General features: G+C 35.2%; 4 protein-coding genes across 7 annotated transcripts; 3 read left to right on the top strand and 1 right to left on the bottom strand.

The window, feature by feature from the left end:
• Positions 1-229: 229 nt before the first annotated feature.
• On the top strand, positions 230-5,833 carry LOC17875310 (ribonuclease 3-like protein 3). Of its 3 annotated transcripts, none has more exons than XM_023781500.1 (10): positions 230-599; positions 716-862; positions 962-1,283; positions 1,419-1,653; positions 1,925-2,605; positions 2,949-3,644; positions 3,971-4,481; positions 4,563-4,709; positions 4,790-5,160; positions 5,399-5,833. In XM_023781500.1, the coding sequence occupies exons 1-10, from the start codon at positions 273-275 to the stop codon at positions 5,574-5,576; spliced, it is 3,615 nt and encodes a 1,204-aa protein (XP_023637268.1). In that variant the 5' UTR covers positions 230-272; the 3' UTR covers positions 5,577-5,833. The 3 variants fall into 3 exon arrangements, with proteins under 3 accessions (XP_023637268.1, XP_023637266.1, XP_006279903.1); XM_023781498.1 differs by having other exon boundaries at positions 1,359-1,653; XM_006279841.2 differs by having other exon boundaries at positions 962-1,653.
• A 184-nt stretch (positions 5,834-6,017) lies between these two features.
• LOC17877045 (ribonuclease 3-like protein 3) lies at positions 6,018-10,091 on the top strand. 2 transcript variants are annotated; one of them, XM_023781504.1, is made up of 8 exons: positions 6,018-6,317; positions 6,411-6,563; positions 6,645-6,930; positions 7,021-7,330; positions 7,506-8,055; positions 8,137-8,292; positions 8,368-9,227; positions 9,492-10,091. In XM_023781504.1, exons 1-8 carry the CDS (start codon positions 6,018-6,020, stop codon positions 9,787-9,789), a joined length of 2,913 nt encoding a protein of 970 aa, XP_023637272.1. In that variant the 3' UTR covers positions 9,790-10,091. The 2 variants fall into 2 exon arrangements, with proteins under 2 accessions (XP_023637272.1, XP_006279945.1); XM_006279883.2 differs by having other exon boundaries at positions 6,645-7,330.
• A 1,938-nt stretch (positions 10,092-12,029) lies between these two features.
• Positions 12,030-17,479, top strand: LOC17876726 (protein ROOT HAIR DEFECTIVE 3 homolog 2). The gene is made up of 23 exons (XM_006279694.2): positions 12,030-12,134; positions 12,256-12,439; positions 12,636-12,702; positions 12,807-12,909; positions 13,115-13,185; positions 13,479-13,542; positions 13,627-13,692; positions 13,770-13,817; positions 13,903-13,965; positions 14,108-14,164; positions 14,260-14,418; positions 14,497-14,565; positions 14,654-14,745; positions 14,831-14,909; positions 15,006-15,171; positions 15,305-15,429; positions 15,516-15,778; positions 15,862-15,958; positions 16,034-16,204; positions 16,412-16,516; positions 16,631-16,725; positions 16,827-16,923; positions 17,010-17,479. Exons 2-23 carry the CDS (start codon positions 12,286-12,288, stop codon positions 17,298-17,300), a joined length of 2,502 nt encoding a protein of 833 aa, XP_006279756.1. The 5' UTR covers positions 12,030-12,134; positions 12,256-12,285; the 3' UTR covers positions 17,301-17,479.
• Positions 17,480-19,360: 1,881 nt separating this feature from the next.
• LOC17875063 (putative flavin-containing monooxygenase 2) lies at positions 19,361-21,566 on the bottom strand. Its single transcript, XM_023776767.1, has 6 exons — positions 21,117-21,566; positions 20,673-20,913; positions 20,414-20,592; positions 19,966-20,315; positions 19,748-19,887; positions 19,361-19,529 (listed from the first exon to the last, which is right to left on the bottom strand). The coding sequence occupies exons 1-6, from the start codon at positions 21,564-21,566 to the stop codon at positions 19,396-19,398; spliced, it is 1,494 nt and encodes a 497-aa protein (XP_023632535.1). The 3' UTR covers positions 19,361-19,395.
• Between the last annotated feature and the right edge of the window lie 2,146 nt (positions 21,567-23,712).

Below are 23,712 nucleotides of genomic sequence, written 5' to 3'. Positions count from 1 at the left end.
TTAACAAGATTTTTTTTTGGGTATAGTTTTTGTGAAATTTGGTACATTTCGGTTCAGTCGGTTAGTTTGGAATTTCGGTTTCAAGCGTCTGAATCGCGCGACCTATCAATTTTAGTTAACGTTACAAAGGTCAGGGTTCTAAATTATCAAAAAACAAATCTCAGGGTTTAAATTCATGTGTTTAGTAAAAGTCTAGGATTAATTTACCAATTTCGCCACATAATTTAGTGACCTAATTCGCCACCACTCTCTCGCCGAGCTCTTCGCCGGAGATGGATCCAGTGGAAGAAGTGGAGATGATATTAAACTACAGTTTCGTGAACAATACTCTTCTCAAAACCGCCTTACCCAAAACCTTCCCTAAAAATTGTGCTGAATCATCTTTACTATACCAGCGGCTTGAGTTTCTCGGGGACTCCGTTCTTGAGGTCGCCTTCACGAATTACATCTACAAGGCATACCCTAATCTCAACCTCGATGCGTTTCGTAATTTGCGAAGTGCAAATGTAAGTAACGAGAAGTTCGCTCGCGCCGCCGTCAAACACAAACTCTACCGATACGCCATACCCGAGGAGAATCATAATATTCCAGGTAAAAAGGTAATCAATCATCTGAATCCATGAGAATTGCTTTGTGCGAACAGAGTGTTGAGGTATTTGAAGGAACGTGTTTTTACTAATAAGTTGTTTGATTTTGGTGTCTATATGAATCTTAGTTTATAGAATTCTCAGAGGCAGCGAGCAAAGAAGGTGTTCCTCTTCCGTTTGGTGTGAAAGCACCTAAAGCATTTGCTGATATTATAGAGTCGATAGCTGCAGCTGTTTATATTGATGTGAATTATGATGTACAAAGACTTTGGGAGGTCTGTGGTGTTTGTTCTTCTTCACTAGCTTTGTGTTTCTAATTCTATCTTATATGATAATTCTCTTTTCATTATTGAAAAATGAGGAAATTTGTGCAGATCTTCAGGGGGATTTTGGAGCCAATATATACAGAGGATGATTTACAACTGCAACTTAAACCATCATCTCTTGCGATTTTTCGTTTGGCTGATAAACACGGCATGCGAATCGATTTCAGGTTTTCGAAAGATGACGACAGCAACAAAAATATTGTCGAGGTATATCTTGATGATATATTTATAGCTTCTGGGTGTGCCGAGAATATACATACTGCGAAGCTGCTCGCTGCTGCGGGAGTGTTACAGAAGCTGTCAGATTGTCTGCCCATTGGCAAAATTATTGATGAAGACTATCTAGACGTTCAGACTGAAAATGTGAAACGTAAGTTGATTGAGATTTGCTCCCCTGAAAAGCTTTACATTCAGACTGAATCATTTTCTTTGCCAACTGCCTTAGAGAACCCTTTAACCGATGAAATGACACAAGAAAAAATGGTTATTGATGACGATAGTATAGATATGGAACTTGAAGATGTGAAAGGGAAACCGTTTGAGATTTGTTCCACTGAAAAGCTCCGATTACGGACAGGATCATCTTCTTTTCCAACCACCTCTGAGAATCCCTTAACCGAGGAAATGAAACAAGAACAAATGGTTATTGATGAGGATAGTACACATGTTGAATCGGACGGCGCGAAAAGGAAATTGTTAGAGATTTGTGCCAAGAAAAAATGGTCGAGGCCGATTTTCAGGTATATCTTATTCCTACATTTTTCTTTGATTTAGCAGGAAGTTTTCTTTTCTATGTACTACTTACTGCTTAGCAAGGACCATGAATGCCCCAATAATCTATGGTTAATCTCTTACAATCTTGGGTAGAGAAATCACATAAATGCTCTGAAAATATATACTTATAAGATCAATGCGACTGACAGACTAAGTATGGATGTTTTTTTACTTTATGTGCCTCAATAAGTTTTAATGTGACGTATTAACTTTGTTACTGTGTTCAACTCTTTCCAGTGTTCAAGAAGAAAGAGGGCCAAAAAATGAGCAGAAATTTGTTTGCTCAGTTAAGATTGAGATCCCAACTATAGAAGGCTACTTTCACATGAAGGGAGATGTAAAATCAAAGAAAAAGCAAGCAGAAAATTCATCAGCGTTTCACATGATAAGAGCCTTGAAATCTTCTACAATGAGTCTTATCATAAGTAATCTGCAAATGCCGAAAAGTTTAGATGAAAAGAAGGAAAATCTGCAAATGCAGGAAAGCTCAAATGAAAACAAGAATCTGCATTCAAAGAAGAGGAGAACTACTTATGAAATGACACCAAATAAAATGGTTATTGGTGAGGATAGTCTAGATGTTGAACCTGAAAATGTGAAAGGGACGTCGCTTGAGATTTGCTCCACGAAAAAGTTCCAGACACACACTGGATCATCTTCTTTTCCAACAGCCTCTGAGAACCCCTTAAGCGATGAAATGACAGAAGAACAAGTAAGTATTGATGAGGATAGTCCACATAATGAACCTGAGGATGTGAAAGGGAAGTCGTTTGAGATTTGCTCCCCTGAAAAGCTCCAGTTACAGACAACAAAACAAATGGTTGTTGATAAGGATAGTCTACATGTTGAACCGGAGGATGTGAAAGGGAATTTGGTTGAGATTTGCGCAAACAATAAGTGGTCGAACCCGGTTTTCAGGTAAATTTTTTCCTACTTTTTTTCTTTGCTTTAGCAGGAATCTTTCTTTTCTAATTAGTAATTACTAATAACTGCTTAATAATAAGGACCGTAATCCAAACTCATACTACAGTAATATCTTTTGAGTAGTCTAGAGTTTTATAATCTCAAAGAAGGATAATGCGTTTGCTAATCCGTGGTTAAAACTCTTAGAATCTTAGGTAGAAAAATTACATATATGCTCTAAAAATCTATACTTGTAAGATAAATGTGAGTCTAGCTGTTTTTTACGGTGTGCCTCAATAAGCACAAGTATGCCGTATTAACCTCAAAACATTTTTTTACTGTGTTTAACTCTTTCCAGTGTCGAAGAAGAAAGAGGGCCAAAAAATGAGCAGAAATTTGTCGGCTCAGTTAAGATTGAGATCCCAACTATAGAAGGTTCCTATCACATGAAGGGAGATGTAAAACCAAAGAAAAAGCAAGCAGAAAATTCTGCAGCGAATCACATGATAAGAGCCTTGAAATCTTCTATAATGAGTCTTGTCATAAGTAATCTGCAAATGCCAAAAAGTTTAGATGAGAAGAATAATCTACATTCAAAGAAGAGGAGAACTACTTACGAAATGACACCAAATAAAATGGTTACTGGTGAGGATAGTCTAGATGTTGAACTTGAAGATGTGAAAGGGAAGCTGATTGAGATTTGCTCCACGGAAAAGCTCCAAACACAGACTGGATCATCTTCTTTTCCAATCGTTTCTAAGAACCCTTTAAGCGATGAAATAACAGAAGAACAAATAAGTATTGATGAGGATAGTCCACATGTTGAGCCTGAGGATGTAAAACGGAAGTCGTTTGAGATTTGCTCCACTAAAAAACTCCGCTTACAAACTGAATCATCTTCTTTGTCTGCCGCACCTAAGAACCTTTTAACCAGTGAAATGAAACAAGAACATATGGTTCGTGATGTGGATAGCTCACATGTTGAACTTGACAAGGCAAAAGGGAAGTTGATTGAGTTTTGTTCCAAGAAAAAGTGGCCGTTGCCAATATTCAGGTATATCTTATCCCTACATTTTTCTTTGATTAAGCAGGAAAATTTCTTTTCTTTTTACTACTTACTGCTCAACAAGGACCATGATCCAGAGTCATATTGATATCTTTGAGTAATCTAGAGTCGTATAATCTCAAAGGAGAGTTCCTTTGCTAACCATAATGAAACGTGTACCATCTAGGGTAGAGAAATCACATGTATGCTATAAAACACTATACATCTAAGATCAAAGTGAGTTTGGGTTTTTGTTTCTTACTTGCCTCAATAAGCACGAATATGCTGGATCATCTTAAAAACGTCTTTTTGTTACTGTGTTGAACTCTTTCCAGCGTTGAAGAAGAAAGAGAGCCAAAAAATGAGCAGAAAATAGTCTGTTCAGTTAAAATTCAGATCCCAACAATAGAAGGTACGTTTCTCATAAAGGGAGATGCAAAATCAAAGATAAAGCAAGCTGTTAACTCATCAGCTTACCACATGATAAGAGCCATAAGTAATCTGCAAATGCCGGACAAAATTAATGAGAAGAAGGAATCATATCTCTGTGGCTCGAAGAAGAAATCTGATTCAGTAGAAGGAGTGGAGAAGATCTTGAATTACATTTTCACGAACAAGGGTCTTCTGAATGGAGCGCTATCACAAAATTCTTATCTATTCGAACGGCTGATGTTCGTCGGCGAGGCAGCTCTAAAACTCGCCTTCACCAATCACATATACCTCATGTACCCTAAGTTCGATGCCAGTGAGATGAATATGTTGCGAGAAGCAAATACAAGAAACAAAAATGTCGTCAAACACAGCATTTACCAATTCTTTTACCGCAAATTCAAGTTAGATAAAAAGGTTACTAACCATTTCTTGTAGTTATCAGTTCTGTATTATCTTTGCTTGATTGATAACCACAGTTTTGGTGTCATCTTTTAGATTAAAGTGTTCTCAGAGGTGGGAGACAAAGAGAATGACCCAGTTCCTCAATCGGCGAAACTCCCAAAAGTAGTCTCTGACCTTGTAGATTCTGTAGCTGGAGCTGTTTTTATTGATATGAATTTTGATGTTAAAAGACTCTGGGAGGTATGTTGTGTTCTCCACTAGATTTAGTTTCTAATTCAATATGATTCTCAAGTTATTAAATAATAGAAGCAAATCTGCAGATCTTCAGGGGTCTTTTCGAGCCACTAGATACATTGGATGATTTGCGGTTGCAACCTCAACCACTCTGTACCCTTTTCTCTTTGGGTAAAAAGCACGACAAGCATTTCGACTTCAGGTATAAGGAAAATGGCAACGGGGCTACTAAAGCTTACGTATACCTTGATGATAAGTTTATAGCTCGTGGGAAAAAGAAAAGTACTAGAGATGCCGCGAAGATGAGCGCTGCTAAGGAAGCATTACAGAAGTTATCAGAAAGTATGCCCGTTGAAATAAATATGGAGGAGGATAGACTAGACACTGAAATTGAAGATGCAAAAGACAAATTGATTAAAATTTGCAACAAGAGAAAGTGGCCAAACCCGGTTTACAGGTATCTTAGTCCTACACACTTGAGATGTCAAATTATCTCTTGTTTTGCTTTACTTTAGCCAAAAGCTCGTGAAAATCGATTATATCTAATCTATAACCAGAGCGCATTTGCGAATCCATAATTGAATTATCTTACAATCTAAGGGTAGAGAAAATGTACATATGCTCTAAAGATCAATTGAGGTTGGTTCTTTTTGTTGTGTGTGCCTTAAACCATATTTTTGTTTGACTGTGTTCAGTGTTGTGAACTATGAACAACCTGGGGGGTTTGTTTGTTCAGCTATGATTGAGACACCAACTGCAGAAGGTACCTTATACGCCAAGGGAGATAGAAGAAAACTGAAAAAGACAGCAGAAAACTCCTCAGCCACACACATGTTAAGAGCCTTGGAATTTTCTCTGAAGGACGACTTGTAATGTTAGATATGTACTTTTGAGCCACCATTAGCTTAGATAACTTTATACACATATCGTTTTTGAATCATTCGAAAACTGTATATTATTATCGTCTTATATAGTGTTGATATGTGAGTGAGAAGAAGAGGCTCGCCTAGTTTAGTAAGGCAAATGCACAACTAGGAAATTTGTGTGTTTTTCTTCTTTCTTCATTACTTGTAAGTAAGTTAAAGTTACATGGCTTTTAAATTCTGGAAAATAAACTGTAAGTGTTTAAATTCATGGTTTTAAATAGTACAGGGGTTCAAAAAAAAAAATTGTACAGGGGTTCAAATTATCAAAACTAAAGTTTAAGGGTTAAAATCTCAAAAAGCTTAAAACTCATGTTATTAACAAATGTCGGGGTTTATATAACTTTTCCGCGTATCTAGGGACCTGCTAAATCAGCCTTTTTCGCCGGAGATGGACTCATCAGTGCAAGCAGCGGAGAAGATATTGAACTACAGTTTCGTGAACAAGACTCTTCTCAAGGATGCCTTAACTCAAACATCTCCTTTATTCGATCGGCTTGAGTTACTCGGCGACTCTGTTCTTGAGGTCACCTTCACTAATTACATTCACAACACTTACCCTAACCTCAAACTCAAGGAGTTTCGTGAGTTGCGAACTGCCAATGTCAGTAACGAGAAGTTCGCTCGTGTCGCCGTCAATCACAACCTCTACCAATTCCTTTTACGCCACAACCCTTCTCTTTTCACAAAGGTCATCATCTAAAGTTTCAGTTTTTCACAAAATTAGAAAATAAAAATCTGATTTTTAGAACAAGTGTTTTGATTTTGGCTGTCTATATCTTAGATTAAAGAGTTCTCAGAGGCTGTGAGCAAAGAAGCTGATCCTGTTCCGTATGGTGGATTGGTGAAAGCTCCAAAAGTTCTTGCTGACATTGTAGAGTCAATAGCTGGAGCTGTTTATATTGATGTCAATTTTGATGAACTAAGACTTTGGGAGGTCTGTTGTGTTTGTTCTTCTCTTGATTTTGTGTTTCCAATTCTATGTTTATATGATTCTCAAGTTAGGAACTTTTTGCAGATCTTCAGGGGTCTTTTTGAGCCAATTTATACACCGGATGATTTACGGCAGCAACCTAAGCCACCGTTCCTTACGCTTTTTCGTTTGGCTGATAAACACGGCAAGCGAATCGACTTCAGGTATTCGAAAGATGAAGAAAGCAGCAACAAAAATGTTGCTGAGGTATATCTTGATGGTATATTTATAGCTTCCGGGTGTGCTAAACGTCTAGATACCGCGAAGCAGCTTGCTGCTGATGGAGCGTTGCTGAAGTTGTCAGAATGTATGCCCATTGAAAAGATTATTGGTGAGAATAGTCCAAATAATGCAAAAGGGAAGTCGTTTGAGATTTTCTCCACTGAAAAGCTCGAATCACAGACTGAATTATCTTCTGCAGCTACTACTGCCTCTGAGAAGCCTTTAGCTGATGAAATGAGACAAGAAGAAATGGTTATTGATGAGGATAGTCCACATGTTGAACATGATGATGCGAAAGGGAAGTTGTTTGAGGTTTGTTATAGTAGAAAGCTCCAGATACAGACTGGATCATCTTCGTTGCCCACTGCCTCTGAGAACATGTTAACCTATGAAATGACAACAAAACAAATGGTTGTTGATAAGGATAGTCTAAATGTTGAACCGGAAGACGTGAAAGGGAAGTTGTTGGCGATTTGCAGCAAGAATAAATGGCCGAAGCCGATTTATAGGTATATCTTATTCCTACTTGTTTCGTTGCTTTAGTAGGACTTTTCTTTTTCTAAGTACTACACACTACTTTACAAGGACCATGAGTAATCAAGAGTCTTATAATCTCAAACAAAGATAAGCATGAATGTGCCATATTGACTTAACACTTTTGTTACTGTGTTTAACTCTTTCCAGTGTTGAGGAACAAAAAGGGCCAAAAAATGAGCCGAGATTTGTTTGTTCAGTGAAGATTGAGATCCCAACTGTAGAAGGTGCTTTTCACATGAAGGGAGATTTGAAATCAAAGAAAAAGCAAGCAGAGAACTCCTCAGCTCACCACATGATAAGAGCCTTGGATTCTTCTCTAATGACTCTTGTCATAAGTAATCTGCAAATGCCGAAAAGTTTAGATACGAAGAATCCATCTCTCGTTAGCTCAGATATGGATTCTGATTCAGCTGAAGCATTGGAGAAGATCTTGAATTACAGTTTCGTGAATAAGAATCTTCTAAAAGATGTGCTAACACACAATGGTTCACCTTTCCAGCGACTTATCTCAGTCGGTGAGCCAGCTCTTTCTCTTGCCTTTATGAAACACTTGTACCTCACATACCCTAAGCTGGGACCGAAGGATTTGTCTATGTTGCGAGATGCAAATACATGTAACGACAGATGCGCTCGTGTCGCTGTCAAAAAAGGCATCAGCGAATTATGTTTACGCAATGTTCAAAAGCCAGAAAAAATGGTAAATTAATATCTACTTCTTGTGCGTTGAGAACATCTCTCTTCTTATGATATGCTCATCAGTTTTTATGTCATCTCTTAGATTACAGAGTTCATAGAGTTGATTGGCAAAGAAGATGATTCTGATACAGATCCATACAGATCTGTGAAAGCCCCAAAAACTCTTGCTAATCTTGTAGATGCTGTAGCTGGAGCTGTTTATATTGATGTGAATTATAATGTACAACGACTCTGGGAGGTTTGTTGTGTTTCTTTCACTAGTTTTTGTGTTATATGATTCTCAATATTTTTTACATAGAAAGGAAATTTGCAGGTCTTCAGGGGTCTGTTCGAGCCAATATATACACTGGATGATTTACGGCTGCAACCTAGCCCACAATATGCTACACTTTTTCGTTTGGCTCATAAACACGGCAAGCAAATCGACTTTAGGTACTCGAAAGATGTCGACATCAGAAAAAATATCACAGAGGTATATCTTGATGATATATTTATAGCTTCTGGGTGTGCTAAACATATAGAAACGTCAAAGCTGCTTGCTGCGGAGAAAGCGGTGCAGAAGCTGTCAGAATGTATGCCCATTAAAAAGATTTCTGATGACGTTAGTCCACTAGTGGAACCAGAAGATGTGAAAAGGAAGTCGTTTGATATTTGCTCTACTGAAAAGTTCCAACTACAGACTGAATCATCTTCTATCCCCACAGCCTCTGTGAAGCCTTCAACAGATGGAATGACTCAAGAACAAATGGTTATTAACGAGGATTGTTCTCATGTTGAACCTGAAGATGTGAAAGGGAAGTTGTTTGATATTTGCTCCACTGAAAAGCTTCAATTACAGACTGAATCATCATTGTTGCCCATTGCCTTTGATAACCATTTAACCGATGAACTGACACAAGAACAAATGGTTATTGATGAGAATAGTATACATGTTGAACCTGAAGATGTGAAAGAGAAGTTGTTTGATATTTGCTCTACTAAAAGGCTTCAGACACAGACTGGATCATCTTCGTTGTCCACTGCTGCTGAGAACCCGTCAACCTATGCAATGACAACAAAACAAATGGTTATTGATCAGGATAGGGAAGTTGAACCCGAAGATGAACCCGAAGATGTGAAAGGGAAGTTGTTTGAGATATGCGCAAAAAATAAGTGGTCGAACCCTGTTTTCAGGTATATTTTTTCCAACCTTTCTCTTTGCTTTAGCAGGAATCTTTCTTTTCTAGTTACTACTTACTGGTTAATAAGGACCATGATCCAAACTCAAACTAATGTCTTTGAATAGTCTAGAGTCTTATAATCTCAAAAAATGGTTAGAACTCTTACAATATTGGGTAGAGAAATCACATACTATACTTGTAAGATCAATGTGAGTCTAGCTGTTTTTCACTTTTGGTGCTTAAGTAAGCACTAACGTACCTTATTAACTCTTTCCAGTGTTGAGGAACAAAAAGGGCCAAAAAATGAGCCGAGATTTGTTTGTTCAGTTAAGATTGAGATCCCAACTATAGAAGGTACGTTTCACATGAAGGGAGATGCAAAACCAAAGAAAAAGCAAGCAGAAAATTCCTCAGCAGATCACATGATAAGAGCCTTGAAATCTTCTATAATGAGTCTTGTCATAAGTAATCTGCAAATGCCGAAAAGTTTAGATGAGAAGAAGAAGAATCTGCAAATGCATGAAAGTTTAGATGATAACAAGAATCTTCATTCAAAGAAGAGGAGAACTGTTTAAGTAGTTTTTTGGTACTATTTCTCTTTATTTACAGTTTACAAATGCTACATTGCATCTATTTATAGTGCAATGAGAGAAAGTCTCTACTTAGGAACCGGTCCTGCTTGTGTGACTTAATGTACTCTCTTTCAGCTTAGAGATGGATTCCTGTAACTCTATTCACAATGATTATAGAATAGTTAGATTTTTAGAGTGCTGATAAGTTTCATATATATGATAGCCAAATAGTATATTTTCTTTCTATTCGAAGTTTATTACGTTGACCGAAGGAGATTCATTATAAATTCACAGTGGTTTGGTTACGAAGATGCAGAGTGGTGTCGTCGTGAGTTACAAGGTTGTGTGGTTGATCGGTCATGATGATGCTAGAGTGATCGATTATAATTGTGGTAAAGTCGATTTAGTAACATACTCATCTGATACAGAGACGTGGGAAACACGAAACGAGGAGCTTGTAAAGGAGGAACTTTTAAACCCTTTCTAGGTCGTGATGATGATACTATATATATGGTCATAACTTATGACTCATAAGAATATAAGATATGTATCAACAATTTTCCTCAATCACCATTATTAAGCTTCTCTGTTTTCGTTACTTTTATTTTTTTCAGAGGGTTAGAATCCATCTAAGCCTTAAATCTACCATTAAAAAAGTGTCAGATCTTGGTTTAGTGACTCATCCTCCATGTCGGTTGTAAAAAGAAAGATCCATAAAGAGAAGATAGCTTTTATGACATTGGTTCTAGATTCAACTAATCCAATTTTAGCAAAGTGATAAGTTATTTTACATTAAATGGAAAATTCCCTGAACAGAAAGATAACATTGACTCCGACTCGATCAAGAGTCTAAAGATAACTTGCCAGAGAATCAAAGAGACAGGAGCTTCCTACTTTAGTAAATGTTTTGCATGTGTTAACTTCAATTGTTTTGGCCTTTTCAGTGATTCTGAGCTCCTTTTGTATTGGAACGTATAGCCTTGCCGAGAGAGATGTTCATTAGTTACACTTCCCAAAAGAAAAAGCATAATACTGTGAAGCTATATATCTTGTTTTTTACAAATTAATTCTCGAATTATCTTGCTAAGCTTTTGCAAGATCATTAAATCTGAACGTTTTTGGAACAATTACTTTGAAGAACTGTTAGTTTGATTTCCTATTTCGAAGCGTAATTATAGCATAGACCAAATTTTGAGAAGCCTTTTGGAGTTGGTAAAAGTGTTGATCAATGGAGAGGTGAGTGAAGAGGTGAACGTGCCTTAACGAGGTTATAAGAGTTGTGATCATACGAGAATACTCACAAGTCATAACCTCATAAAACATAATATTGGGGATGGAGGGAAACTATGATCTCTACGACAAAAAAATTGTTGTCTCTTTGGCTTGAATTCTAAAATGTAAAGCAAAGCATATTTGATTTGGTTTTTATGGTTGGTTGTATGGTAACATAGTGACTCTTTGCTTCTTTGAAAGCTGTAAAACAATCACACCCATGTTAAATTTTTCTATTCTCGGATAATATTACATCTAACGTTCTTGATATTACTAACTAGATGATGTTCCGTGCTATGCACTCTATAAATTTTATATTATAGTAATTAGAAAATATTTTGGACGAATATTTATCCAAATGTAAAAATGTAATAACATATGTCATTGAATTAATTGATTTATGTAAAGTGTAACTACTAAATATTTTACATATGGATTATTTTGGGATAATGAAATTAATTTAGTTTAATCATAAAATTAGATGAAAACAAATTAACCAAAATGGGATGAAATAAAAGATTTCAAAACGAAATTCGGAATTTAAATGAACGAATTTGTAAAATCTTTTATATTTTTTTTGTCGAGTTGTAAAATCTTTTATTACGTCCATAAAAACAGTTTCATTCATTAAAAATGATCATATAGTAAATATATTTTCATGGATAATTTTATTTTACATTTCAAATTTTTTTCTTTTCAACTATTTTTTTAGAGGTTGTAAATATAATTAAAAAAAAATTAGTTTATTTTCTAGTATACGTGTATATATATGAGGAAATATTTTTGTCCAAAGTAATCCATAATCTCCTAGAAAGTAGAAAGAGCCAAAAAGAAAATAAGAAAAAACCTTGAGAAAATAAAAAATATATTAAATCATTTTCGTCTTGAGAAAAAGCAAAAGAGACACAAACTCGAGAAACAAGCTTCGTATATTTTTATTTATTTTATCGCTGCTGTTTTAGGCGGTTCTATCTCCTTCTTCCTTCTTCTTTCTCGATCTCTGTTTCTCAAATCTTCTGCTGCAACAGTGAGAAGTTACACAGACCGATCGAATTTTATAACTGACCTAAAATCCGGTAAGAACAAGAAATAATCCCCAAAGTAGTTTCGTTACTTTGCTGATGATGATGATGATGCATGTATAAAACATCATTCGAAAAGTTTGGATTTTTATGAATTTTTTTGAGGGTTTTGTAGATTCGTCCAAGTTCTAATTTTTATAATACGATGGGGGCAAACGATGAGGGTTGCTCGACTCAGCTAATCGATGGGAATGGTGAATTTAACGTTAAGGGTTTGGATAGTTTCGTGAAAAAGACGAAGCTTTCTGATTGTGGGCTTTCTTATGCTGTTGTTGCAATCATGGGTCCTCAGAGTAGTGGTATGAGATTTTTGCTTCATGTTATTAGTTCATTCTAATCAAAGTTACAGTCTTTTTTTTAGTGTTTTTGGATAATTTGAGATTGTTTTGTTGATTTTGGAATCTGGGTATCTGAACCTCTCAACGTTACTTAGATTATACTTCTGAGTTCAGATTGAGATAACTGCAGAATCTTAATTCTTGTATGTCGTTTCAGGGAAGAGTACACTTTTGAATCATCTTTTCAACACTAATTTTAGGGAAATGGATGCTTTTGCGGGAAGGTTAGCAAATTGTCATTATTCAAATCTTTTTTCTTTTTGTGGCAATTCTATTTTTAGGGTTGAAATTTGTTTGACTTGGTGAGTTGTTGTCAATGTCTTTGCAGGAGTCAAACAACCAAAGGTATTTGGATGGCTAGGTGTGTTGGTATTGAGCCTTTCACAGTTGCCATGGATTTGGAGGGTACTGATGGGAGAGAAAGAGGCGAGGTAAGATGACCGAAGGACAGAGCAATAGATGCTACTATACATTAAGTTCTAACCAAAGAATATGGTTTTAGCTAATTATCTAAGAGTTTGTCAGAAATTTCGAAATTTTAAGGATACTTTATCTTGCAGGTACTTTTCTTATGTGTATCTAACATTTCTCTTCCAATTCTTTTTGCTAACGGATAACGGTTCCTGTAATTTTCAGGATGATACTACATTTGAGAAACAAAGTGCCCTGTTCGCTTTAGCTGTTGCCGACATTGTACTGATAAACATGTGAGTTTATATCTTCTTGGTTCTTCTTTTGATAAATTTTACTGATATATTTTGAACTTGGGAGCAGAAAGATAAACAACTAGTGTTAGACGATGATAGATATAATTCTGATGAATCCATCGATACTTTTAAGGTTTTCATCTTTTCTGGATCTTATTCAGTCTGTTAGATTCAAATTCGAATAAACTATTTAAGATCCACCTGCACAGGCATGATTGAATCTTAAGTAATATAAGGTTTGTGCCATAGATATACTGTTTATTAGATTATTAACGAAATAATGAACTTCATAGGTGGTGCCATGATATTGGAAGGGAACAGGCGTCAAACAAACCATTGCTGAAGACAGTTTTCCAGGTATCACTATCATGAAGTGCTTGCATATGGAACATTCACGTTCAACTAATAGGTTCAATAACTTGGTCATTATTGCATTTGTAGGTCATGATGCGGTTGTTTAGCCCTCGAAAAACAACTCTTCTTTTTGTCATACGTGATAAAACAAGGGTAAGGTATTTGCAATTGAATATGATTCTTGATGGTGAAGTTATATTTCTTCGATTGACATATGATTTTCTCCTTAGACTCCGCTAGAGAAGCTTGAACCTCTTTTAAGGGAAGATATTCAGAAGGTGACATGCAGTCTCTCTCTCAAATTCTTTCATTTAAAGGTTTTCTTCTCACTGAAGTTTGGGTACTGACTATGGTTTGTTGCAGATATGGGATTTAGTTCGCAAGCCCGAAGCCCACAAGAATACAGCTCTAAGTGAATTCTTCAATGTAAGGATTTCCTCTTCCTGCTTAAATGATGCTTCATATGATGAATTTCAGTCTGATGACTGCTGTATAGTTACTAATTTTTCCAGGAATATACCTGTTCAACTTTTCCTTATTTGATAATTCGCACTATATATGCCTGTAGGTAAAGGTTGTTGCATTATCAAGCTATGAAGAGAAAGAAGAAAAGTTCAAGGAAGAGGTATTCTTCTTATATGTAAAACACTTCTCTTTTCGAAGCATCAAAGCAAACCTAAGGCCGATTCTCTTGATTCATGCAAACTTCTAAATATGTAGGTTGCTGAGTTGAGGCAGAGATTTTTCCATTCCATTTCACCTGGGGGACTTGCTGGTGATAGACGTGGTGTCGTTCCTGCTTCAGGATTTTCTTTCAGCTCCCAGCAGATTTGGAAAGTTATAAAAGAAAATAGAGACTTGGACCTTCCTGCTCACAAGGTCTTCTATTCATTAAAATCTATGTAGTTAAACCATGTTTTGATTTCTTGTGTACTAATGTTGTTTTGTTTTATGAAGGTAATGGTTGCCACTGTTCGGTGTGAAGAGATAGCGAATGAGAAGCTGCACAACTTGGCAACCGATAAGGTTTGCTTCTGTGGCCTCCTTACCTACTTCAGTTTTTTCTTGCTGATTTAAATGTTTTGTGAGACATAATGGGGTAAAATTTATATAGAGCTGGTTGGAGTTGCAAGAAGCCGTAGAAGGTGGTCTAGTTCCTGGTTTTGGCAGAAAGCTTAGCTCTATCCTTGAAAAATACTTCTCAGAGTAAGCTCTTTCTTTTGGTTCATGAAGTATCTAATTCCCGAGCCAAGTAAATTTGCCTAATCATGTTTTGTTTACCCATTATTAGATACGACGCAGAGGCAATATATTTTGATGAAGGAGTACGAAAAGAAAAGCGTCTACAGCTGAAACTGAAAGCTTTGGATGTAAGGCTTCTTCCGTCTTTGGGTTGGCATTAGTATCGACTCCGGACCTGGTTATGATTATTGTCTCTTATTTTCAACTTTTTTTAAAAATTCCAGTTCGTGTACTCTGCTTATGCTACCATGTTGGGCCATCTACGGTCCAATGCACTGGAATCCTTTAAGATGCGACTGGAACAGTTTCTAAGTCAAGGAGAAGGATTCGCAAAAGCTGTGCGGGACTCTCAACAGTCTTGTCTGCTTGTGTTTGACAAAGGATGTAAAGGTGAGAGTTCCTATTTCGTTTTGTGCTTCAAAAGTAGAGTTTCCTCGTGAGAAACAAATTGGTTTGGCCAGAAAAAAAACAATTACATTTACATGAGAATACCTCCGTTTATAAATTGTATTCATGTCTTCAGATGCTGTGGTTGAACAAGCAACTTGGGATGCATCAAAAATCAGAGAGAAACTTTGTCGTGACATCGATTCTCACACTTCTTCTGCTCGGACTGCTAAACTATCTGAATTAATTGCCAGTTATGAGGTTCTGTTTTGGTTTTCTCTTCATTTAATTTCCTAGATTTATTGAGTTCTTATTGAAATATGTTATTGCTTATTGGCGGTTAGCAGAAACGGCTATCTCAAGCACTTAGTGAACCTGTCGAGTCTTTGTTTGAAGCTGGCGGAAAGGATACGTGGCCTTCCATAAGAAAGCTTCTCAAACGCGAGACTGAAACAGCTGTTACAGATTTTCTGGATGCGGTTACTGGTTTTGAGCTAAATCACACTACAATTGATACTATGGTTCAGAATCTAAGGGATTCTTCTCAGAGCTTAGTGGAGAAAAAGGCAAGAGAAGAAGCTGCTAAAGTTCTAATCCGAATGAAAGATAGGTAAGAAAAAGATCAGAGTACACTCCTATTAATAACATCCTTTTCAGTTTTCTTTGCTTGATATTATTTCACACACATTTTAGGTTCTCAACAGTCTTCAGTCATGACAAAGACTCAATGCCACGGGTCTGGACTGGAAAAGAGGATATTAGAGCAATCACAAAAGATGCTCGCGCAGAGGTAACTTCTTAAAACTAATGGGGAATGGGGCTAAGTGATGTCTTGGAACTCGCTTCATCTGTTGCTATCCTGCAGGCTTTAAGTCTTTTATCTGTGATGGCTGCAATACGTTTGGATGAAAGATCAGACAATATTGAGAGTACTCTTTTCTCTTCTCTCATGGATGGAACTGTTTCTGTTGCATCTTCACACAACAGAAGCATAGGAACTTCAGCGGATCCACTTGCATCTAGCTCTTGGGAAGAGGTAAACAGTCTAAGAAAGTGGTTTCTATTGTAATTTGGTTGACAAATGTGACAATTATTAAGATATTACACTAATTTGAATACCAAATTAACCAAATTGGTCCACTTTACCATATATTCTTTATTCGTTCCACCAAAATTAGGACATGTTTGGCATGTGGCTCCTGAGATGCCACTCCACCATAATTTTATGGTTTTGTGTGTGTAGGTTCCTCCAAAAAATATACTTCTGACGCCAGTACAGTGTAAGTCACTGTGGAGACAGTTTAAATCTGAGACTGAGTACACTGTAACCCAAGCTATTTCGGCACAGGTGATTTTTGCAAATCTTCCTCAGAATTTATGTGTTATAAACATAATTTAGTCATAGACAGAAAAAATAAATACATAATTTAGTCAATGATGCGTTTTTATTTCTATTCTTTAGGAGGCTCACAAGCGAAATAACAACTGGCTTCCCCCGGCTTGGGCGATTGTGCTGATGATTGTCCTTGGTTTCAATGAATTCATGATGCTTTTGAAGTAATATGAATTTCCTTGCACACTTTTACTATTCATTCAAGATTCTCCCTAAGTGTTTCAGCTATTTAGATTAATTGGCATGTTTCATCTTATTGGAACAGGAATCCTTTGTACCTCTTGGGTTTCTTCGTGGCGTTTTTACTCTCCAAAGCCTTATGGGTGCAGCTTGACATTCCAAGGGAATTTCAACACGGCGCAGTAAGCTATTGCTAAGCTTCCATTGTTCCAAACACAATTAGTTTAAGCAGATATTATCTTAACACCATGTTTCCTGCATCTGTTAGCTTGCTGGAGTACTCTCTGTCACGTCAAAGTTTCTTCCAACTGTCATGAATCTCCTAAGAAAGCTAGCGGAAGAAGCGCAAGGGAAAACAACTCAGGAAGCACCAGAATACTCAGCTTCCCAAAGCTACCAACAGCAATCTCCATCACATTCCATCTCAAGCACAATATCTGAATCCGTCGCATCAAGCATATCAGCGGCTGCTGGTGATGATTCGGAACACTCAAGCCCGGCAGATCTTCGGAGACGAAACACCAACAATGTACAAGAAACAGAGATCTCTCAAATGTAAACCAACTAGAAGTGCACGATTTACTGTAGAACAAGCTATGTCGGTTCTGACAATGTTCTTCATAAAAATCGTACTATAGTTATATATATACAGGTAGTGTGTCTTGGCTTGAAAAATCATCATAATATATCATATTGAATAAAGCCTTGAAGAAATAAGTAGCTCCGTCTATTTGAATCCTGGAATAGCTTTCCTATGAACCAAATTATGTTTCTTGAAGCTTGTTTTTTGAATTTTGTGATGCGTTCTGCCTGAGGCTATAGACTTAATAAGTACAGATCTTTGGACCATGCATTCCAGGAGGACTATGCTACTTGTCAAATGGCGATTGTGCCAGATAATTTATTTTACAAAGCTGATAAGGGAATGATCCGTTTCAAAAGGACAATGACTTGGTGGTTCTATGATGAAAGGGTTGAGTTCGAGGATGGAACTACCCTAGAAGCTCCAAGATATGATGGCAACATGACATGAAGAAGCTCAAAGTCATTGTTCCTTCTTGTTCAGGTCTTGACCGGGTCCGAGCTTCCCAAGCTCTATGCTGTTGTACTTATCATAAAGAAGGAAACAGGAGAACTTAAACATGATTTCACTTATTTTTAATGCAAACGATACATAAAAAGCATACAGTATTAGGATGGAAATATATATAAGCAAACTAGGACTAGGATGCAATGGTCTTATACATTACTAATCTGAGGATGAAAGACAATCCCAGATGTATCAATTATTTATAATGAAGTCGGTCATCTTTCGACGAATTACGCTAAGGCTTCAGATTAAGGTCACCCATATGCAAATCATGACCTACACCGAGGAGCTTAACTTCTACGACTTTGTAGTTAAAATTTGTAAATTTTAGAAGGTTAAAATTCTTTGCATAAGAGTCCAAATAATCCAATATAGGTCGCGTAGCTACTTTCGCCTCTGTTCGGCCGGGAAATCCGAGAATTTGTAGCTTACTCGAACCAACTCCAGCTTAGTCGTTTCATACGTACATTTTCTCCAAACAACTCCAACAGAATCAGAGGCTTCAAAGACTTGTGGATGGTGACAGGCTAAGTGCTTAGCGGTTGCTAAACCACTAACACTCGCACCTATGAATATGATAGCTACTCGTGAAAAAAGTATGCATATTGTAGTTGGAAGCCATAATAAAAGATTATGAAAATAGAGAGAATATTTATAATTGTTTAGATAGAAACTATTAAGAAATCAAGTTAATTTGCATAGAGCATGTTCAACGGCCATTTTGTAAAAGGTACTTAAAAAAAAAGTTAAAAAGAGAGAAAGAAGCGGTATTAAAAAGAAAACATTTAAAAACAATACTAAAGAAAAACGGTCACATGTCAAATATTCAGAAATTAAAGTAATAAAAAATAAAATAAATAAAATATATTTTTATTGTCATTTTAGTACCTTTCATTAGTGTAAAGAGATGTAGGTGGTCTAAAGTTTCTCACAAATATAATATTCTTATCTTTTTACAATCTAGTTTTAAAACTTTTCGTGATTATCTATCTCTACTCGAGAGAGATCCACTAAATCTCTCAATAATATAATGATTTTTTTCATGTACTTTAATATTTCAAATGTGATATAACTTAAATACTTACATTTTATCATAAATCGAAGATTATATTCACACCAAATAAGATTTTAAATATATTTAATTTATTATTACTTATATTTGTTTATATCGTATGATATAAAGTTTTGTTTTCAAAATTTACATTATCATGACATGTATCACATCTCCGCTATGATTTTAACAAGTGTAAAAATTCCAACCAATTAAATTTAGACATTACGTTAATATAAAGATGAAAATTTTCAAATATAATAATTTAGACTAAAAAAAGTAAAGAAACTTATGTTTCATTCTTAACTAATCTTAACTAATCTTAAAAAAAAAATAAGCAAAAAGAAAGGACAAAACAGGAAAAACAAAATCAAATTGGAATCAATCTCCAATGCACTTATCATAAAGAAGGAAACGAGAAAACTTAAACATTAGTTTATTTATTTTTAAGGCAAACCATACATAAAATCATATTAGGATGAAATGGTCTTATACATTATTCATTTTTATACGCTAAGGCTTCAGATTCATGTCATTACACAACTCATCAGCATGTTGAATGCTGAAAGTGGAGAAACAATGATTTCTATAGAATCTGCTTGATCTTCTCATAACATCCATTTCTTTGAGGAATTGATCCAACATCTTTAGACCATCTCCAATGGTTAGAACCATGGGAGGGTGCTTATTCATTTTTTTGCATTAATTTTTTAAAAATAAATTTATAAGTAGCCCTTAGTCTTTGCTTAAAGAGTTAATTTAGACAACAAAGCTTATGAAAAGTGCTTGATTTGCATTAAATATAATGCAATAAATATAGGCAATGTCTTAAACTTCCCATTAAACAATGCCAATGGAGTTGCTCTTACTTTGCTTGGCAACTTGAATTTATCGTCCAAGAGCTGACTTAGCCACCTTGCATGTATTTCTGATGACTTCAAATTAGAGCCGCCTAGAACATGTCCGATGAAACCCATGTTCGGTATCAATGGATGGATTGTTCCCCTGAACGTTTAGTATATATATATTAGTATCGTTATATTATATAAGCAAAAGTTCAAGTTTGTTAATAAGTGTACGTACCTGTATAACGGTATGATACCCCAAGGAAACTCAAGCCATGTCCGAAAAGGTTCAGGGACAATGTCTTTGAGCTTCTTCATGCCATCATATCCTGTCGCGAGTATCACAACATCAGCTTCTAGAGTAGTTCCATCCTCGAACTCAACTCCTTCATCATAAAACCACCAGTTCTTTGTCCTTTTGAAACGGATTGTTCCCTTATCCGCTTCGTCGAAGAAATTCTCGGGCATGATCGCCATTTGACAAGAAGCATAGTCTTCCTGGAATGGATGGTCCGGTTTAAGACCATATTTCTCTAAAGGAAGCTTCCATAAAACATATGATTCGATGAATCTTGAAACTGCGGCACGCTGTTTGTCAAAGATATATATGGTTTAAAAAAATTAGAAGGATTGCATGATCATGTAGGAGATACGAAATTGAGTGTTTTGAAGTTGAATCTACAAACCAGAAGAGAGAAGATTGGACTAAAGATAGTTATAAAGAAGCTTTGGTTAGGCCTCTCATGAATGAATTGAGAAGCTCTAGTTGAGTAGAACAAGAAGAATGGTAAGCCCCAAACCCAATAATGTGGGATCACCCAATGTGGTGTTCTCACCACCATTGTGCATGTTTTCCCTTCTTCTCCTTAAAATATTTTCAAAAACATTGTTTAGTTTAAAATATTTTTATGAAATTTAAATCATGTAATATATTATTTATTATACCTTGATTAGCTAAAGCGGACTCTAACGCCAAATCAATGGCCGATTTCTTGGAACCAATCACGACCACGTTCTTGCCACGGAGGAGAAGAGAAGCCTTTTCTTTATCCAACTTGGAGTAATCCATGGAATGTAACACTTCTCCTTTATATATCTCCGGTCCTTTCTTCACCGGAAACGTTGGGATTCTTGGTACATCACCGTATTTTCCAGTACATAGTACCAAGAACTCAAATGCATGCCACTGCATGCACACACACAAATGCATGCCACTGCATGCACACACACAAATGCATATTATTAAAAACAAAACAAAACGTTACAATAAATGAACATATATGACATAGATATGGATTTGCAAGCAACAATACAAAACATATTTAATTTGGTGCTATTTGATAGTATTTCTCTACAATAAATGAACATATGATATCAGACGTATTATACCTTAATATCACCATGCTCGGTCCTAACAGCAACTTCCCAGACAGGTTTCCCTGGCAACAAGTTGCCGTACGCACCGATGTTTCCCATATGTAAATCTTGACCATCACCGATGAACCTAACCTCAACGACTTTGCAGTTAAGTTTTATGTATTTTAGAAGGTCAAAATGCTTTGCATAAGCTTCCAAATAATCCAACACCTCCACATAGGTCGGGAAGCTACTTTCGCATCTGTTCGGCCAAGGGAAGTCGGAGAATTCGTAGCTTACTCGAACCGACTGTAGCTTAGTCGTTTCATACGTACATTTTCTCCAAACACCTCCAATAGAATCAGAGGCTTCAAAGACTTGTGGACGGTGTCGGGCTAAGTGCTTAGCAGCTGCTAAACCACTAACACCCGCACCAATGATAGCTACTCGTGAAGAAGTATGCATATTGTAGTTGGAAGCCATAATAAAAGATTATGAAATTGAGAGAAGTTTTAAAACTGTTTAGATGGAAATTTGTTAGTTTGCATACACCTTATTTATAAGAGCATATGTAGTCTCTCACCAATCTCATATTATTATCTTTATCTATTTACTTTTTTGACAGCTTAATATTAATATCTTTATTACACAATTTACTTTAAAAACTTTTTCGATTTACTATCTCTATTGCGAAAAATTCACTAAATCTGTCATAAATATAATATAATAACTTTTTCGTGTACTTTAATAATTGTAATGTAATTTAACTTAAGTACGTCTTTAATTTTTATCTTAAATTAGAAGATTTCTAATTAATATATGGGATATTTTTAAAAAGAGATACCTCAAAAGGGTTATTTCTAACAAAATCTCTTAATATATTTCAAATCATATCAAATTATATTTTTAATATCTTTTAATTTTTTATTACTTATATTTTTATATAATAAATACTAATAATAATAATAAAGCCATAAATACTAATAAATACTTAAAATATATAATATATTTTTTTTTAACAGCTCATAAGATATAATATTTAAATGTGTTTTCTACTAATTGGCTGAAAATTTTGCAATAAACAAAGAATTAATAAAATTATTAAATCAGATAAAAAAAGATTATTATTTTGTTGCCATAAACTTAAGTGACTCTGTTTGAGAGAACAGTTTAACTAGCTAGCACAGAAAAGATATACAGTATCTATTAATAAACCATTTGTATTGGTAATTTCTGATTGGCTTCTACAAATTGTTTATAATTAATTTTATTTTTTAAAAAATATATGTGTTTTAAAAATGTGCAAAAGTGTCTCTAGATAGACATTTAAAGGCACTTTTGCATATTTTAAAAACATTTCTAAACAAAAAATATCAAAATGAAATATATTTTTTAGACACATGTAAAAAGTAAGCAATAGAGATGCTCTAGTTGTTTGTTCTTAACTTCTAAGAGCACGTCCAATAGTGGAGTTACTCATTTAAGGTTTTTAGTAATATAATATTAATATTTTTAAAATAATTTATTATATATTTAAATTCTAATTTTAAATTAAAAACTGGTCAATAAGTGAAGGACATGTGTCCATAAAGGTTCTTAATGGAGTTCTATAAGAGCATGTCATCAATGGTTTAAGAAAAAGTATCTCACAATCAACATAAATTAAGAAAAGAAAAAGTATGAGAGAGGATGCTGAAACGTTTCTCGTTTGAGAGCTTTTGAGAAACCATTGAGAGACTCGTGCACATGTGTATGTTTTTGATTGGTACAAATTCAGAAAGAAAAAAATTTTAATTACAAAATTAAATTACGATAACTTCTCTTGTTACTTTAAACATCTCTAATACAATATGTCTCTATCCTCTTTTATATTTATTTTGATTTTTTTTTTAAAACTGAAATTGTCCATGCAGTCCACTGAGAATCATTGTTGGAGGTGGTCTAAGGAGTTCCCAGTCTGTAATATTTGGTTTCGAGAAATTTTGAAAAACTGATATGTTATAATGCATTGATAAATTTGAATATTTGATGGTCATAGTGTGGAAGTTTTTGTAAGCTATGTTTAGAAATTAATAATTCCTTTTTTTTTTGTTTAGTAAATTAAATTATTTGTTTACATAGGTTAAGGCTTATTTTGCCAACCCCTAGGTTCAGGAACAAACTGTTCTACTCTTCATTTCTTCTTTATCTACTCTAAAGAACATAAAGAACAAAATGTCATATTATATATTGGGGAAAATATTATTTAAATCCCGAACTTACAAATTTTGGCAATTTTAATATTCGATTTCCACTGTGGCCATTAAAATCATAGACTTCTCGTTGACGTTACTTTTAAATCACTATTTTCTGTTGACTGATCCAGATTAAGCATGTCGTCAAATCAAATTCTCTAACAGAGGAGTTAACAGCCATTTAAAATCGTTAATCGATCTCTGTTAATCGAAAAATGAGAATCATAAGGACAAACGACATCATGCTGCCTTAAACGAAATGCCTAAGTCCCCAAATTTAATTTACTAAATTTTATTTAACTTATTATTATATAATTGTTAAAATATCCCCATAAGTATTTTAACCAATGGACATGCTTTTTGAGAGTCTTCTTCCTCTTAGTAGTTTTTTGGTC

This window comes from Capsella rubella, unplaced genomic scaffold (assembly GCF_000375325.1).
Source record: "Capsella rubella cultivar Monte Gargano unplaced genomic scaffold, Caprub1_0 scaffold_8, whole genome shotgun sequence".
In the NCBI taxonomy this organism is placed as follows: domain Eukaryota; kingdom Viridiplantae; phylum Streptophyta; class Magnoliopsida; order Brassicales; family Brassicaceae; genus Capsella; species Capsella rubella.
Note: the sequence above shows the minus strand (reverse complement) of the source record. Positions and strands in the feature narration are given on the sequence as shown.

Bases quoted from the DNA above. Each gene is read 5' to 3' on its own strand.
- LOC17877045 (XM_006279883.2), top strand. From the start codon at position 6,018: ATGGACTCATCAGTGCAAGCAGCGGAGAAGATATTGAACTACAGTTTC. The intron at 6,564-6,644 runs GTCTGTTGTGTT...AACTTTTTGCAG, and splicing joins ATGAACTAAGACTTTGGGAG to ATCTTCAGGGGTCTTTTTGA. The intron at 8,293-8,367 runs GTTTGTTGTGTT...GGAAATTTGCAG, and splicing joins ATGTACAACGACTCTGGGAG to GTCTTCAGGGGTCTGTTCGA.
- LOC17875310 (XM_006279841.2), top strand. From the start codon at position 273: ATGGATCCAGTGGAAGAAGTGGAGATGATATTAAACTACAGTTTCGTG. The intron at 600-715 runs GTAATCAATCAT...TATGAATCTTAG, and splicing joins ATAATATTCCAGGTAAAAAG to TTTATAGAATTCTCAGAGGC. The intron at 5,161-5,398 runs GTATCTTAGTCC...GACTGTGTTCAG, and splicing joins TGGCCAAACCCGGTTTACAG to TGTTGTGAACTATGAACAAC.
- LOC17875063 (XM_023776767.1), bottom strand. From the start codon at position 21,566: ATGGCTTCCAACTACAATATGCATACTTCTTCACGAGTAGCTATCATT. The intron at 20,914-21,116 runs GTATAATACGTC...GTGTGCATGCAG, and splicing joins CCGAGCATGGTGATATTAAG to TGGCATGCATTTGAGTTCTT. The intron at 20,316-20,413 runs GTTTGTAGATTC...TTTGACAAACAG, and splicing joins GTCCAATCTTCTCTCTTCTG to CGTGCCGCAGTTTCAAGATT.
- LOC17876726 (XM_006279694.2), top strand. From the start codon at position 12,286: ATGGGGGCAAACGATGAGGGTTGCTCGACTCAGCTAATCGATGGGAAT. The intron at 15,430-15,515 runs GTTCTGTTTTGG...GGCGGTTAGCAG, and splicing joins AATTAATTGCCAGTTATGAG to AAACGGCTATCTCAAGCACT. The intron at 15,959-16,033 runs GTAACTTCTTAA...GCTATCCTGCAG, and splicing joins CAAAAGATGCTCGCGCAGAG to GCTTTAAGTCTTTTATCTGT.